Source organism: Pleurodeles waltl, chromosome 4_2 (assembly GCF_031143425.1).
Source record: "Pleurodeles waltl isolate 20211129_DDA chromosome 4_2, aPleWal1.hap1.20221129, whole genome shotgun sequence".
NCBI classification, from domain to species: domain Eukaryota; kingdom Metazoa; phylum Chordata; class Amphibia; order Caudata; family Salamandridae; genus Pleurodeles; species Pleurodeles waltl.
In genome coordinates, this window is record NC_090443.1 from 385,852,658 (window position 1) to 385,870,866 (window position 18,209).

Sequence of the window (18,209 nt, forward strand, 5' to 3'; positions counted from 1 at the left end):
ATATGCTTTTGGGAGGCTTAAAAATCAAGGCACTGAAGTAACCCAGGGAATGAATTGACCATCAGCCATACCACCAAGACCCGATTTTCTTCTAGTGGGAAGAGGGAGGAACAGCTTTAATCTGTTGACCTGATCTGAAGAGAAGGGTGGCTTCAGCATCAAATGCTGCTCTCAAGTGTTTGAACTTAAAGCAGTTTTAAGGTCCAGGCCCAGAAGATTCAGAGGTTTAAGAGTGGATCTTGTTGCCTTCCTTCAGCTCAAAAGCCCTTTGTTTTAGTAGTGTGAGGCTGAAGCAGCCTAATAGTCATCCAAGCCTGGACATCTTTCAAAACCATCTCCAGGTCTATAGTGGAGGAAAATCTAATGTAGGCTCAAGCATTGCTCAGGAGTGCTTGACACTTTAAACTGTTCTGACATGTAGATCACATAGTCTGCCTACACTTGCCCTGCAGAAAGTCAGTTCAGTCCTCACTTTAATATCGCTCTTGACCACTCGATCATCTTTTAGGATCCTGGTTTCATCCTTTCTGTTTAGGACTAGTAGAGAAATTGGAGTTGTCTCTTTCAAGACCCTTAAGTTGTGTAGTGCCCAAAGGGATTTTGGCTCCAGCCCTTGTTTTTTAGTGAGTGGGATGAGGAGTCTTTGGAGATGGACCAGAGGGTGACCCTCATGGTAGTGGAGTGCCAACTGCCCTTGAATTGAAGTTGAAGCCGTTGTCTCAGTGGATGCTGGACTTGGAAGCCAGAGTTGCTACCTGGGTGTCTTGCCTGTTGTCCTTGGTGACCCAGAAAGAAAACCCTTCTCATGCACCTGCACACTTCTCCATTAGCAGACCAGCTTGTATTACGTTTTAACTCATGGCTGATTCTCCTCTTCACAAAATCTCATTCTTTCTCCCTCCTGCTTCACCTTGCCAACCATCCTCAAAAATGTCCTCCGAGGCAGTAGCCGAAAAAGCTAGCTTATGAAACAGTCTTGTATAAGTGCCTTGAGGAATGTTGATGCAGAGGCAATGAGTACATTCATAAATGAGTTTGACTTTTTTAACAGTAATAATGCTGGTTCCTGGGCAGATTTTAGCATTGACATGATGCTCATCGTCGATGGGTTGGTCATCATTGATGATGACACTGTATTAAATGGCGTAGTCATTGTGTATGCTGTAGTCTTCCTCACTGCAATTAGAATTAACAGGACTTCTTGTGGTTCCAGCGTGGAGATGTGCTACAGTATGCAATGGCATTTGATGCTGTAGAGGGAGACGTTAAATGTGAAGGATGCTTTCTGCCTGTGAAAACCTCACTGGAAGCCTTTGCAGGCTTTCTGGGGTCTTTTCGTGAGTAAAAGCAGAAACATAGCTGGCTCTTTCCCATTTCAGAATCTATGAAAACCTATCCCGGTTGCTCTCTTTCCTGCACCATAGATGAGCTTTGGGGAGGGATATGCATTGATCCTCTCCCCAGAAGAATCCTGATCTCGTTCTTAAAGGAACTAAGGCAGTCTCTGGGTCCTTGCCTTCTCTGTCCATTAGAGAAATCCTTGTAAATATGCCCTACACACATTGCTAGTTTGCTAGTTGATTGAAAAGGAACGTAATCCCACAATCCCTAAGGCTGCCACTGTCTCAAAGAGCAGGCTCAGTAGTCTGTCAAGACATGAAAACATAAGTCCTTTTCAGTCATAGCATTTATATTGCTCTTTGTTTCAAACACCACAGTTAGGGAAACAAGTCCTGAGGTTTGCTGAGGGCCCACTCAATTAATTTGTGAATATTGGAATGCATTATGCAAGGCATGTAACAGAACAATATTACGCTAAAGCAAGCTAAACAAAGAATTCGCAGAAACAGGAGCTCTGTAGGCAGTGTAGGTTGTAGAAGTCCACTATGCAAGGAATGTGCTACAACAGAACTCTTAGTTAAGAGAAGTGCTAATATCCAAGCATGCTAGAACAGGAGTGACATAGTTTATTGTTTGTGTTTTAAAGGGATCCAGACCTTTGTGAAGGTGTAAACATGGCCTCCCCAGACGACCTCAAGTTCCAAGGTAGGTGTATTTGATTTCACTGTCATGGTGTTTCTGAACAGTAATCCAAAACCTCAGCCGTTGCTATTTTAATAGCTATTTACTTGATTAAAATAATTAGTTAATGAATGAGCTTGTGTTTAGGGCACTCAATGGAGAGACACTGAGCCTTCAGTAATGTCTCTTCTGTCTCCACCAAGACCAAGGTCTCCTCATAGAACTTTCTGGGTAACAATACGGTACCACTGATCTTGGCATGGATGGTGGTCTTCGAATTAGAGTTAATTAGTCACTAAAGGAACATCAGAGATGATTACTTCTTCTTAATGTGTGTCTGTTATGTAGACAAGTAGTAGGTCTCAGCCCTCCCCCAACCTTTCACTCTGTGGGATTCTTCCCTTTAATTCACTTTTAGAATTTGAAGAAGCTGCAGATTTGCTGGCCAAAAGCCCGGAGGCAACCACAAGGAGCCTTGGCAACAGCCAGAACCATGCAACACTAGATGTGGGCCCTGAGGAGGATCAAGAGCCAGAGGGAGACTCAGATCAAACAGAGGTGAGAAAAGGCAACATCTTTCAGGAGCACAAGGGAAGAGTCTGAGGAGCATCTCTCTTCCCCAACGTTTACGGCCTCGGGCCAGTGTATAATATAGTTAATAAATGGCCTTATGTGCTGTGATTCAGTCATGCTGCAGTGGCATTAAGTGTCTAGTTTTCACATCTAAATAGCTAAGGCTCCTGAACTGGTGCAACAGTGATACCAAATGGACACCCATTATAGGGCATATGAGGATGTATTGGAGTGTGGTCACTGCTGCCTGAGTGACACCCAGTGGATTTCATTTTCCTGAGGTTCTAGAGAGGACATATAGACACACATGCAATCTTAAGATCCAGTGGTCATTAGGGGTGACATACACAAGATGCTGCTGCAGTTACGCTCAGGGCGCACTCAGAGTATGTCATTTTCTGAGTTTGTAGACAAGGCATACAGACACTAGCGCAGCAGTGACATTGAGTAGCCAACTAGAGGGTGGAGTCCTTGCACATTGAGAAATTGGAACATGAGTGCTAACCAAATGGCAGCCGGAGTGTTAATGTAGCAGATAAATACTATTGCAAAAGTGATATGTAACAGTGATTTATGTATGTGGGATGAGGTGCTGTCACCTTAGGTGTGTGCTTTCTGTTAGTTGCTTATACATAACGGCTCTCAGTACAGCAGAAATTCTATCATCTTGTTCTTACACTGACTGAGACTTGTTCCAATCCTTGTAGCTGCTGGGTGGACCGAAGAAACCTGCCAGCTTTTGGACCTTTGAATACTACCAAGGATTCTTCGACATCAACACTATGCAGGTAACGTAGCCTTTAGCAAAGCTTTTGCCACCTTTCATTGTTTAAGGGTAATTTGCACTTTGGAATTGGCTTGGAACGAACAGAAATGCACAAGGGCTACAGTGTCATCTGGAGTCCAGCCCCTGTATTGCCCTGGCTGAGATTCTTGTGGAAATAAATAGCACTGACATCCATGATTCAAGCACATTATTGAATTGGCTGAGGTCCGGAAAGGAGTGTGGAGACATGGATGTAGCAGTAACACCTTGTACCAGAGTAGACCACTAGCTGATTTCTTGGGAAGCAAAGGCAAGCCAATGGTCCTTTCTCGTGATTCCATCATATTACCTTCCCATTGTTCAGAAACCCATTTACTAATACCAAGGGCAGCACTCAAGCAAAGGTAAGCCAGCTGTCCTTTCTCATGATCACTCAGAGTACAGCATTGGATGATGCCTTTGCCCCCCGCCCCCACCAAAACGAGGAATTGTTTGATCATACTCTAGGTTAAAATATTGTTGTTATTGAAAGTATAGTCATTCCATCATTTTGCCTTTCCTTTATTCAGCAACCTATTTACTGATACCAAGAGCAGCACTCAAGCACCTCTCTGGGGTGGGAACAGCAACCCTTTCCACATGTTCTTAGCCGCACACTATTCATGGGTGGTACTGGACCACTGACCGGAAATGTGGTATCCAGGCGTAACGAAATACAGCAGTTTCCTCCTTTGCGTGTTGAGTGTAAAAGCCCCAATATGATCTTTTGTAAGGCAAAAGTAATGTTTTTCATTAATCCTCCACAGAAAATACTTTTATTAAACTGGTAGAAAGAGTTAAAAAATAAAATAGTGTAACTTTAGATAAGCTGCCCATTACAGAAATCCAGTGCTCCAACAAGCCTCCGCTGTAGATGTATCATTCAGACCAAAAGAGCCTGTCACTTATTGTTCTCCCTGCAAGTTGTGGTATTAATTAGACCACATGCTTTGGATTTGAGAGCTATGAAGTTAAATAGTTGGATAGCCCATATGATCGGTAATATGAAAATGGCACTAGAAAACCTACTTCAAACCCAAAGTGAGCTTCCAGGCTTTAAGCAGTATAGCAAGCTTCTAAAACATCAATAAGTATTTAAATCAGTGGTTCCCAGACTTTTGACTCCTGAGGACCCCCACTGACTCGCTACTGGAAGCTGGGGACCACCAAGCAATTTGTACGATTTAAATTTCAAACATTAAAACAGTAATTCGCATAAAATACATAAACAAGCACACACCAAATACTCAAATTACTAAAGATATTATTATTTTATATTGCAAATATATGCAAAAATCTAAAAATTTTAATGCAAAAGTTGACGCTGCATCTCAACAACCAAATTTTCAATGTTTCGTTTTATATAGGAAAGGTCAGTCCTCAGGTCAGATTCTACATTTCCCAAGCGATTTCTGTTTTTATTTTTTGGGTACATAATATATGGGAAAGATTTTTCACGTAAATATGTGGCAGGGAACTGAAGTAAAACCATAAAGGCCTCTCATCTCTCCATAGCCTCTCCGTCACATGTAATTAATTTTTTTTATAGCACCTCTCATACCAGTGTAGGGTATTGGAGCACTCTACAGGGGTCTTCAAGGTGTAGGATTCGCATGACATCCACAATGGTAGGCATTTTCTCAGAGTGCTTGGTCTGGAGAAGCACCAAGTCAGGATTCAGAACATAACAGTTGTAAACGTTGACTTAATAATAAAAATGTATTTCTACGCAAGCAAACCTTTTTAGCAGCATAAGGAAAATGAAAGACTGGAGGAAAAACATAACTTTTTAATTTGTGCTATGCAGTTTGCATGAGCTTTTGGATGGCAGTCCATAGCTCAATGAGCTAGATTACAATTGTAACTTATGAACTGCAGAGTAACAAAATCTCTGACAAAAGCAGTAGCCAACTGTGCTATGCACATAACATACTGTTCTTTGCATGATACATGTTCCTTGCATAGGCATATTACCCATCTGCACTATCTTAGATGAGTCAAACTGCCACTAAACAATACTCCTACCTCTCTCCAGCAGGCACATTAATAACTCGAGTTATCTTGACGGTTTTATTTTTTGCTGAAATCTGCTGAATGTACAAGAAACTTTGCAGTACTGCTGCACAAAGGAAAACTATAAATCTAAAAACATGCACATGTTTTGGGAGGCCATCAGCTGGAGGAATGCCTTCCTGCTGGGCCAGGCCTGCGGACCCCCTGGGAATGTGTCACGGACCCCGAGGGGGCCGCACACCACAACTTGGGAACCACTGATTTAGATGATCCACAAAATGACTAATAGATAAGTCTTGAAGACAGCACTACAGAGTAGGCTTCATAGTTCAGTGGAAACCTAGTCTACTTATCCTTTGGACAAGGTAGGCAAGGTCGGCCAATAACCTTTTGTAGTCTTGCTGAATTTATCAGTTGCCCATGCCCATCTCACAGCTTGGCAGATTGATGTACTAGTAATAATAGGCCCAGGTCAACCATACTTCATACCTCACTTCCTATCCGGCAGTGCAGTATTTAGAGATTAATGCAAAGAGTATGGTGGCAGTCATTTTCCCAATTAGTCATACAATGGAACTTCAACTGCACATAAGAATGAGCACAACCAGTTAACAAGGGATTGAAGAAACGGTTTCAGACTCTGCCAAGTGCCATCAAGGATTTTGAATGAGGTTAACACTCACAGGGAGATAGTTGCCTACTTGGAACCAAGCCAGGTTTAACATGGTAGTCTGTTCTTATAATTTACATGTGATTAGAGCTTGGGCATGGTCACCAATATTTTGGGACACACCCACCAAAACTCTCCTAAAGCTTGACATGGGGAATAAAAAGCTATAGGCACGATTTCATCCCAAGATGTCTAGTGTAAAGCAAGGTCAGAACCAGACAACAGATAACCACTAAAGCTGCTATACAGTCTCAGTCAGAGGAAAGTGACATTTACAAAAATGTGGCTATAAGAAATCTTATAGATTACGGCAGCGGAAACCCTTTTGAATAGGAAATGCAGATAAGCAGTAAAGGTAGTACATTTATTTTGTTTCCCATATTGTTCTGGAAATATTATTCAATAAATATTTTTTAATATCATTTTAATACAAACATCCATTATGACACTTTGCTCCTGCCCAGATTCCCATGAATTGCCTTCAGGTGACTTAAATTAATCTGAATGTTGAGTATGTGTTGCTTTTGTAAATTGAAATCGGTAATTCCTCTGTTGTATGATTAAGTGTGTCAACTTCCCCGCAGGTGCTGGATAGGATTAAGGCATCCTTGATCCCGTGGCCAAGAAAGAACTTTGTGCGACACCATTTGCGGCATAATCCAGATCTCTATGGTGAGTCTCACCAAGGGAGACATGATACCAATGTGGTCAAGAAAAGCAGAAGGTGCTCAGACACAGATTTCCTGGCTCAGAAATGATAGATATTGGGAAAGGGATGGGATCAGGAAGCATATGATCCATATCATTTACCTGATGTTTCAGAACTCTTCCCTACTAAATTTAACCAGGCTGTCTGGGAGCACAGATCAGTAATGGACTTGATAGGTGTGAGCCACAGTATTAAGGAAGCTCATCCTCCCTCAGCAGTACCCCTAAACATAAGAGATGCTCATTACTCTGAATGGACCCGGTATGCCTGGAGTTTTGGGGATGGGTACTGTAAACTACATACTAATGATAACCAGTGCTTGGTCCATAGCAGGTAGAAAAGACACAGGTTCTAACAGTGGTCCAACTTGTGGGAGTGTTTGCATTTTCAGTGGTATCAGAAAGTTGGGTCGCCAGTTTTAGGATTTTTTTATGATTTAAGAATATAGGAGATCCTTTGGGAAATTATTTGCTAAAATCAGACTATTTCTCTATGGTAGGGGTCCTGAATGCATGAATCCCCCAGCTTGCAAGATTTTTTGGGGGTGAAAACCAGTAGGTGCCCACTGCACATAGAGAAGAGCACAATTAGGAGACACCTATGGCAAAATTGGAGAGTAAGTAGAGTTGCTGTGTTAAAAGTAGGGAGAGAAAAGGGCCGGGACCTGGAGTTTCACAACCAAAGTCGCATTCTGAAGTCCTGCGTGGTTGTAATCTTAAGAGACTTGGCTTGGTATTAGTGGGGAACTGGGCAAGAACTTCCTGCAGTCATGCCTAAAAACCTTTTCTACATCAATTTAGCCTTCAGTAACAGAAGGAAATTGTACAGGATCTTGACTTAGAACCATATTTCTAATGCATCAAAGATGGTCTAATCCAAGCAAACTGTTAGCGCTGCGGCTAGTTTGAGGAAGATGCCCCAGCTAAAGCTACAAGTGTTTATATTGATTGCTCTAAAAAACTGACCTGCTGTTATTCCTTCATCCCAGGGCCTTTCTGGATATGTGCCACCTTGGTCTTCACCGTGGCCATTTCCGGCAACCTTGCCAACTTCCTGGAGGATCACAGTGACTCCTCTTATCACTACAGCCCTCAGTTCCACAAAGGTAAGAGCCTATCTTTCAGAGCCTTTTGTGTCAATGAAACACTGCTCAAGACAACAAAGGATGTAGGGTGTATAGTGCTTTATCTTCCACACTTATACATGTAAGAAAATATCAATATGAAAATTAATCCTGTTGAGTGGTTTTCCTCACTTTCCATATCCCCTACCATATCCAATCCCATGTCCCTGCTAGTTCAGTTTAGTGCAACATCACTTGTGAAGGAACAACAATATAAAACATTTCCTAACACTGGTGATGACTCAAACTGACAGATATGGTGATACTCCTGTCCTGAAATGGAGTCTAAGAGAGGCTATGTGTCTTCGCTTCAGGGCATTTTAAATTAAGGAAATGTGTCCTTTAGGCCCCGAAATATGATACTCTCTTATAAAAGTGCTTCAAAGACTGTTTATGTGTCATTGATTTTGGCGGGTCAACATTAGTTTTCAAAGTTTGCGCCTACTATTCTACATCACTGGTAAGAAGATACCCCTCTCCCTAGATATTTCTGAGAATGGCTAACCGTCCTGGTAAATGAATCTGACATTGACCAAGCACTTGCCAGGCAACCTCTGTCCCTGGTTATCCAGCTCTTAGATGTGCCTTCAGGAGTGGATCCAAAGAGGTCTTTCCCCTCTCTCTGAAAGGACCAAAACTTGCCCATAAATCAGTCTGTATCGGAAGGGGACAAAAACATCAGTAAAGCCAAGGGAGCTCACATGACACCAGGGAAATAATCAGTAAGATGTCCTCATGGTCCAATCTGAGTCTGTGTTCTTGATCATTCTCCGGGCCACTGCTAGACTCTTTCCAAGTGAACTAGGAAGGAGAGTAAGGCAGGAACTAGAACATGATCATTTCAAAGACTAAAAACAGTAAAGCAAGAGCAGGTCTGTTAAACGCGTGCAGTCTTAGCATGTCTGATCTTGTACTGAAGAACTTGCTGAGACACCACCCTTCTCTGACTGTGCTTTTTTATTGGCCTTCCCATGATTACTAATTGGTGTCAAGTCCGCTGTGTGGGTGTGAGATTGGGTGGGGCCCCACCAGGGTGATCTGCTTTAGATAGAGCTTGTCAGGGGGTTGCTCCTTGCATTGTATTGTGTTTCCTAAAGCCCTTGAAGTGTGGACTGACACCCTCACAATGGCCACATTCTCTGGCTTTCTTTTCTGCTGCTGCAGTTTCCCAATGTCACCTCTTCCCCTATGGTCCAGCTACAGGTGAATGTGTTGCCTGATGTGTAGTATGGAGTTTGGTGGTAGAATGAGTAAAAGAGCGCTGAAACTCTTATTGTAAGTTCTTTGAAACAGACCAAGCATCCACCACCCCTGACAAGATGATACAGCTGCAGGTTATTTCTGTGACTTGCCAATTATTCTTCTACCATGGTACGATGACACTCCTGTCCAAAGGCATTTGATTAAATAAATGGACCCCTATCTTAAAATGTTTCTGAAACTGGCTGTATGTTGTTCATTCTTTGTCAAATGCCACTGCTATTCAAATGTGCTTCCAGGATGGGCTGTGCCTTCTTTGTCTGTGGCAGGATGATCCTTCCACTCCTAATGCGTTTGTAATAATAACCAATTGATTTCAGCTATTAGGACACTTTTGTCCTGATGTGTTCACAGGACTAGCTAAAACGTCCTTCATTCACAGCAACGTAACATACTCATGCCTAATTAAAAATCTGGATGTTTGATGCTTCTTCATTGACTGCTACCAAAGAAAATGTGGTCTATTTTTCTTTACCCCCCTCTCCTAGTGTCCATTGCAGGAATCGTCATCTACAGCTATGCTTGGCTGGTGCCCCTGGGGCTATGGGGCTTTCTGAAATGGAGGCAGGGTTATAGCCCAGGAGTGGATACCTACAGTTTCTTGGAGACCGTGTGTGTGTATGGCTATTCGCTCTTTGTATACATCCCAACTGCAGTAAGTTACCAGGGGTTACTGCCTTACCTTTATATGTAGCTGATTGAGAAGGCAGTGAGTGCATGGTCTGTCTGTGGCTTTTTATTTTTACTTATTTGTATATCGTAGTATCATTACTATGATGGCTGTAGTGCAATCAGCAGATGTAAAGTGTCTTGATCTGGGGTAATCACTGGCGTGGGCTATGTGCCCAATCTGCCTTTCCAGGTTGCATGTGTTCTCTCACTTGAGCGTTATTTTGTCTGTGCTCAACTGGGAAGGACTGAGGTACAATTTTTAATCCCCAAATCGCTGCTTTTCATTCAGACTAGAAGTTTTAAATATCTGTACGCAAAAGCCGTGGTCTGAAATGATTTAAATATATTTATTGCTTCCTCTGCAATAAATGTTTCAGGCAGTTTTTAACATTTTGTAGGCCAGAAGCCAGTGTCAAAGGGAGGATGAAAAACATGTTTTAGTGTCAAATCAGGATGTAATGGAATTGAATTCTTTGATTTAGGCGATCCCACTGATTATGTCCCATCTATTGTAGGTTGTGATCGCTGGGGTTGTCGATCTTTGATTTAGATCTGCCCGTACATACAGAATTTATTGTAGAGAAAGCAAGGGCAGTTCCTATTGATGTGTTTGTGTTATTTGCAAAGAGCTTAGAAGAAGATTGGCCTAGCACTTGGAAGTCAGTGTAAATCCTGTAGAGCCGTAGAGAGGTTTCTGTGAACATAGGCGCAGCCTTTGTAATCAGTGCAGTGAATTTAGCACAGCTCCAAAGTTAAACAGTGTTTGAAAGTCCAGACCTCAATAACATAGGTGCAGTGGGGGGGGTCATTGCGCATTGGACATTGGAGAAAAGGGAAAATCATGCATCTTGACATAAGCATACCGAGAAAGGATTTTTTTACCAGCAGTGCCAGACAGAGAGAGATTAATATCGATGACAGTTTCCTGTTTTTGTGTTTTTTGTGAAGATGGGTACTAAATTAGCTAGGTTTGTGTTAAAAAAAAAAAGCTGTTCAATCTACCAGCAATCCCGTAAAGCACAGCAAAGTAAGAAAGGGAATAAGAAGGAAATCCCTGAAATACTTTATTAAAGGGACGTTATGGTTACTTACACCTGCATCAGAGACATCGTATTATCAAAAAACATACAATTCGACCAACAAAAAATGTGCTCAATGCACACAATTGGTAAAAACCCTAACCTACAAACAGAACTTTAACTGTGAAGGTAAAATATGCATCTGTAAGAACACCCTTGTCACATCCCCTGCTAGTGGCTTCACAGATTGCACTGGTAGCTAGACCACATTTTGTACCACCATTGTCATAAATTAAGTGTAGAGATCTGAGGATATGGGAAGATGTTGGACTCTAGGAGGAATATGGGAGAGAGAATTGGAGAGTTGAAAGAAGCCCAGTTAAAGCACAGAAGCTGTGCTTCCTTTACTGATGGTTTGTTCATTAACATTGCAAACATATTAGCAGTGGTGTTACTGGAGTGCAATTGGATGCTTACCTTCACATTTGTGCTTCAATATTTGTAATTCAATTTAAAGATCCACTAACCCTACATAATTATAACGTTTCCGCAGCAAGATGTACATTGTACAGCAGATTCATAGAGCTCCGACAAGCAATACATCCATACATTAAAGATTTTGAGTAGCTAAAATACTGTTTTTTCCATGCTTCTGTTACTCAGCTCTTGTGTTTGATCCAGAACCCCTGGCTACAGTGGACACTGATCTTGTGTGCTACACTTATTTCCTGCTCTGTCCTTGTGCTCACCTTCTGGCCCAACATCCAAGGTGACACCAAGTTGGTGGCAATTTCCACCATAGCCAGTCTAGTAATTCTGCACATCCTCCTCGCCATCAGTTGCAAGGTATGTTGGTTGTACATCGCGCCTTCATGTGAATATCATGAGTCTTGTTGCACGTGCATTGTTTTTCACAGACCGACTACAGGCATTCCCTCTTCTGTTTTTCATTGTCCTAATGGGTTTCTAGGCAATCCTGCTATGCTGTTAATCATTCTCAAACTCTATACAATTTTGCATACATTTGCAGAGACACCAAGAAATTGTTGCTGTAGCAGGCACTGAACTATTTTCCACTTCAAAGTTGAAATGAGAAGATGGGAAAGTTATACTTTCTTTCCAAGCTAAAACAGTGCCTTTCCAGAGAGGTCGCAGATGTAACTCAAGAGTGGTATTTTCCTCTAATGTTGAGAAGATTTAAAATTGTAAAATAACACAGAATAAGAGTTTATTTTTTGATTTTTAAACCACCCTCCCTGGACTCCTCAGAGGCCTGGGCACGAGCATCTTAGGACAACCATGCAGGGAAATTCAAAATGCTGATATGTTTTATTTCTTAAAAGACGCAAGGCTCTTCCAAAAGTGGGTCAGTTTGGCAATAAGCTGATAAATCAGTTGAGGGTGCTGGCCTGTCAAGTGCCACACATCTGCTGACAGTAACACAGATTTGAATTGTCCCCGTTGAGTAGGGCATGCTTTCAGGTTTCTTTTTAGAGCTGACAGTGTCATGGTAGGGCTTCTATCAGGTTCGGATTGTGCTTGGAGCAATAAATCTGTTAGGCAGCAGGAGTGTTGTGCATCTGAGAACGTTTCCAAGACTGCCCTATGTGCATGTTGACCTTAATCTGGTTTTCAGGTATCCTAAAAGCCTCTGCATTTCAGAAGCCAAGCTAATATGTAAAGGTGCTGCCAAAAAAAAACAGACAAATGACTGTGTCGTCCCAAGCTAAGGTATCGGCAGGAGTTGCAAATACAACACAAATTACTAACTTGTAGATGCAAATACAACACAAATTACTAACTTGTAAACATTTTGGGGGTCATTCTAACTCTGGCGGGCGGCGGAGGCCGCCCGCCAGAGTTCCCCCCTCCAGAATACCGCACCGCGGTCAGTAGACCGCTGCGGTTATTCTGTGTTTCCCGCTGGGCTGGCGGGCGACCGCCAGAAGGCCGCTCGCCAGCCCAGCGGGAAACCCCCTTCCCACGAGGAAGCCGGCTCCGAATGGAGCCGGCGGAGTGGGAAGGTGCGACGGGTGCAGTTGCACCCGTCGCGAATTCCAGTGTCTGCTGAGCAGACACTGGAATTCAAAGTGGGGCCCTCTTACAGGGCCCCTGCAGTGCCCATGCCATTGGCATGGGCACTGCAGGGGCCCCCAGGGGCCCCACGACATCCCATACCGCCATCCTGTTCCTGGCGGGCGAACCACCAGGAACAGGATGGCGGTATGGGGTGTCTGAATCCCCATGGCGGCGCAGCAAGCTGCGCCGCCATGGAGGATTCATGTGGGCAGCGGAAAACCGTCGGGAGACCGCCGGTTTTCCTCTTCTGACCGCGGCCAAACCGCCGCGGTCAGAATGCCCTGCGGGGCACCGCCAGCTTGTTGGCGGTGCTCCCGCCGACCCTGGCCCCGGCGGTCAAGGACCGCCGGGGTCAGAATGACCCTCTTTGTAAGTTTACAGTTGCTTTGTGTGAAAATGCTGTAATTGTTGCTTTAAATACCAGACACAGATGTACTTTACGTGCTGATACATGTGCAGTCTTTCATATGAATCATCCTGACATTCCCAAATAGGTATTCACACCTTAATAAGGGGTGCTAAAGCTTAAAAAGCCCCAAGGTTGTTGCGTACTTGGAAGGGAGTAGAATTCAGTGGTTGGGGCCGGAACATGTACTGAAACTGATTTTTTTCTGGTTAATTTTCCAGCTCTACTTCTTTCAAGTGCCTCCACATAGCTCCAAGGGACCTGTTGCCACCACCACAGTAGCATCCTTGACAAAAGCCTTGACGCAGTCCAAGAACTAGAATGTAAACCTCTGCGTGCCCCTTCATACTGATAGAAAAGGTAAGATGGAACAAGGCAGGGTCATCATCCAAGGATAATAGGAAAAAACACAAATTGATTAGTATCATAATGCGCCATGATTGAGGTAACATGATATGGCTTCCGTGGGGTAAGATGTGGGAGAAAGTAGGATCTCAGAGCCTTTTAAACAACCAAAACCTCCAGTGAGGAAACTGAAAATGGCATGGCCCAAAAAAGAGAGGAAGGTATATGGTATATTGACCAGGCTGGGTCATTTTCACTCCTGCAGCATAAAACCCATAGAAACAACAGTGGTGCTTGTAAGGTGTCTGACATAACTTTGTTACCTAATATAGGCTTTCAGATTCATACAGAGGGCGTTCTACACAAATGTACAAATCTCCAAGAGAAGCTTTCTGAGCCTCTTCTATACACATATTTTAACAACACAAAATTGAAAACCATCATCAGGACATTCCCACTGTTGTACATGTGGTCTGTGCTCACAACTGGTCCCCGTGACTATGCTGTACTCAATTTCTTTATACAACAGAAACCACTTTTAGAGTTGTGCATCAATGTAGATTTATAGGAGATTTATGCATTGGCCTAGAAGTGGAAGGTGTTGCAGTTTTGTGAAAGAATAGCTGGATGGGAATTTAGTACATTTGACACAGCTAAACAAGATTATTTTTTAACTCTTATGTGTCCCTCTTTCAAAAAAGGCAACGTTTTCTAAAATTAACACCTTGAAATGAGCAGCTGTTTACCGGCCCAGTAAAATGGGTAATCAAAATACCAACCCAGCAGAGAACCAGCACATAGAGACAATATTCTGGCCTGGTTTCAGAGAAAACACTTATTGGATTCAAATAGTCTATACATGCCTTAACCCCCAGCGGCATGCCAATAAGGCAGACATCAGTATTCAGCTTTTTTCTCCATAAATTTGTCTTTTGTTGACATGAGAGTTGTGATATGTCCTGGGGCTGACTAGATTGAGGCAGAGTGTATGCCAGTCTGCACAGCCGAGAATGCAATGCACTTTGTACAATATTAGGAACCCTGGGCCCAGAAAGGAATGAACCTGCCCTTGTTCTTTGGTTCAAGTGTTGCAAGAAAGGAGCAGAAGGCCTCCTGCACAGGACTGCATGACTTTCATTTTGAAGGTTTCTTTGGTGCAGTCACTGGCTGTCACTCACACAGTGAATTGCTACCTGAGTCACTAGAGGAATGCCAACAGGACATCTCTGTGGCATCACCTAGAACTTGTACTAACAAGCTGTGCGAATTAGGCCTAAGAGCTTCACAATGCTTTTTATGAGAGCATAATTTATACAGGTAGCAGAAAGTGTGTTAACGTGTAAAAAAGCAAGTCTCCTACGTACATTATAGTGCAAAATGAGGGCAAATAGGTAGGTGCTCAGGGACATGCAATATTGGCCCATACCAAATGCATCAACTCAAATAATAAAGTGGGACTGGGTGAAAGTAGGGCACTGCATAGACAACGCAAGGCGGAGGGGGGGGGACGAATGCCTATACTGTTCCAGTATCAGAAGAATACTCATGCTTTTCATCATTGGAGAAGTGGCCCAGAGTCCATAACTAACCCCACCTCCAGTCAAGTGGAAGATGAGGTCAATATATAGACACATATACAAGAAATCACATATGGGACAGAGGATCCAATTGATCTCGATAAGGGGAGAAGAGGAAATCTTTGGGTCGTTTTTGGAGGGTGGTCAAGAGGCTAGAGTCTGATTCGAGACAAGATTGAGTTCCAAATTCTGTTGACACTTCCAGAAAATGATTGGTTCAAGGTTTATTTTTTTCTGATGGATGAAATTTCAAGTAGTAGAGAGTCCTTGCTGCATAGTTACTGGGAGACTCCAAAGGGTTGCAGTTTCTTAGCAATGTCCAAAAACTAGGCAGCAGGTCAGCAGTAAGCAGGCAATAATTGCACACAGAAATCTGCAATCGAAAAATAGGGTAGGCAGCTAAACAACTGAGCCAATTTTATGCCTCTGAAACATCCATATCCTTGCTTCACACTACAGTGTCTGGTGTGGACTAGAAATAGCTTACTAATGTTTTTCATTTCCTGTCTACAGGTTGTATTCGAGCCACAACATATCCAGGTAGCACCTGTGCTGCTGGGAAGACTTCCACGCTGACTTTGTCAACAGCAGACAATCTGAATTTTCATCTCGGAGGTGATTCTTCTCCAAAAAGTTGGTACTATGCAGTCATTGGCAAATTACAGACAGGAAAAAGTAGTATGTCAATTAACAATCACTTGGACAAACTACCCACTTACCTGTGAACCAGCTCTAATAATGAAGAAGCACTCAGTTCTTGACAACGTTCCCTATTTAAAGGGCAGGGACCATTTTGAAATGTTTCTCCTACAGACTAGTGATGATGGGCTATGATTGAGTATTTTAAAACAGAACCTGTTCACATGAAAGTGGCGAAATGCAAACTGCAGTCAAGTGGAAGGATGACTAGAAAAGTGAGGCTGTCAATGTGACCAGTAGAAAAATGGGATCACCAAAAGATGAACAGAAACTGCCTGGAGAGAATACCACTAGCCTGGAAAGACCACTCTCGAAGAAGAAATGCTTGTTTCTGCAACCAAAAACAGTTTCACATTCCACTGCCTATCTATCACCTTAAGCATTTTCTTACAAAAATTCTAGCATACTAAAATGCTAATTACTCTGATCAGACGTTTTTGCTTCAGTGGGGTTTTGTGGTAAATGATGTTTTTATGGCACAGAAAGGATTATCTAGATCATACTGGTTGATAACATGAGAATGTATGTAAAAGTGTTTTTCTATCCTATAAATTATAAAGTAAAAAATGTATTTCTGTGGATGGTAGGAGAATTAATTTTGTTTTGACTGTTCCTTATGGAAAAAGATTATCTCAAATGGGACAAATTTTCATTGCAGACTAATCACTCGCAGAGGCAGTTCTCCAAATATTTTGCAGACAGTGTAATATTCAGTGGTTCAGCCTAAAGATGGATATGCATTTATTTCTCAAGTTTGGTGTTTCACATGAGACTTTGTCAGCAATATCAGTTTAAGTATTCCCCAATATTAACTGCAATATTCCTAAACTTTCAAGCCAGGTACAGCTTTATAGAAGGTGGTCAGATTCCCTAACACTGAGAACAGTAGCAGCAGATTAGCAAGCGTCCCACAGATGCGGGAGAGGTACAAGGTAGGATGAAGCTATGCAAGCTCCTCACACAGAGAACATCTACAGCGTAGGTAATGGTGGTGCAAGGTTCAGAAACACATCACAACAGAAGCATTCCCTAAACTCAACAAATAGGTGCAAGATAAAAAACTGCAGCCTAAGATCGCCTCACACTCACAAGAAGCAAGCTCCCATCAGATACAGAACAAGTACTAAAAGAGCCGTACCAATGCAAGCTTCTCTCACCTCCAACACAAACAGCATAGGCAGCAACTAGGCAAGCTTCTACCACATGGGACATGGGTGCAGGCGCAGCTGTACCAATCCTTCCCTTGCACTTAACTTTGCAAGCTTCCATCAGCTGTGGAAGGCTTACAGTATGAGCAGCTGCAATGAAAGCATCCCTCACATACAAAACAGGAATAGCATAATCAGCAGCTATGCAAGCTTACATCACATGGGAAAATGGTACATGAGCAGCAGTATTGAAAGCTTTCCTCACACAGAATAGGAACAGCAGGTATACAAGCTTCCCCCACGACACACAAAAGGGACTGCATAGGCAGCAACCAAGCAATATTCCATCAGTTATGAAAGGTTTACACTGTTACCATCTGCAGTGTAAGTTTCCATTACACATGAACTAGGAATAGTATACTTGACAGGGTACATGTGGCTGGCATCTTGGAAATGGGTGTACAGGCTGCAGCACTAAATGCTTTCCTCATACAAAATAGCAACCAAAATAATTATTCAACTGTTTCACATTTCACAGCATCCCTCAGCCTCTGAAGAGGTGTGTGATACAGTGAGCAGAAGCTTCCCTCTCACACTTTGTGAGTACATAGAATAAATAGCTGCACTGCAAGGCATCTAATGGACAATGAGCCATTTTTAGGCAGACTTATTCAATGATCTACCTGTGAATGAATAACCAGCATTCACACATGAAAAGGTGGAAGCAAGGAAAAACATTATTTCAACTGTTAATATTGGATTCATCTATATCGATGCCCACAGCGATACATTTTTATACACAAACGGAGTTGCATCACCATTATTAGATTCTCCCATCATGAACAGTCTGTCAGCCTCTGCACGTAGGCATGTGGTCAGGCAGGCTCTGAGACCTAAGCCTGAGGTTAATGACTCACATGTCACAGGTGGGGTAACACTTAGCAGACAGGCAGACACACAAATAGGAAAACATATCAGATCCCACAGATAGGCACAGCAACATCACAATGGTCCTCGGAGATTGGCTCCAAAAAAACACACATGGCCTGAGGGATGCGTGCATTCACAAAAACACCATAAAGTTAGATG

At 42.7% G+C, this 18,209-nt stretch overlaps 1 protein-coding gene across 3 annotated transcripts in view; it reads left to right on the top strand.

Annotated features, from left to right (window-relative positions):
* Nucleotides 1-16,551, top strand: part of YIPF2 (Yip1 domain family member 2) — a 50,706-nt gene extending 34,155 nt beyond the window's left edge. For all 3 annotated transcript variants that reach the window (XM_069231518.1, XM_069231520.1, XM_069231519.1), the window contains 9 exons: nt 1,988-2,046; nt 2,441-2,580; nt 3,303-3,383; nt 6,668-6,755; nt 7,781-7,897; nt 9,664-9,830; nt 11,530-11,712; nt 13,573-13,711; nt 15,787-16,551. In XM_069231518.1, the coding sequence (XP_069087619.1) occupies nt 2,016-2,046; nt 2,441-2,580; nt 3,303-3,383; nt 6,668-6,755; nt 7,781-7,897; nt 9,664-9,830; nt 11,530-11,712; nt 13,573-13,671 (906 nt within the window). In that variant the 5' untranslated portion in view covers nt 1,988-2,015 and the 3' untranslated portion in view covers nt 13,672-13,711; nt 15,787-16,551. The remainder of the gene's footprint in view (nt 1-1,987; nt 2,047-2,440; nt 2,581-3,302; nt 3,384-6,667; nt 6,756-7,780; nt 7,898-9,663; nt 9,831-11,529; nt 11,713-13,572; nt 13,712-15,786) is intronic.
* Nucleotides 16,552-18,209: the final 1,658 nt, after the last annotated feature.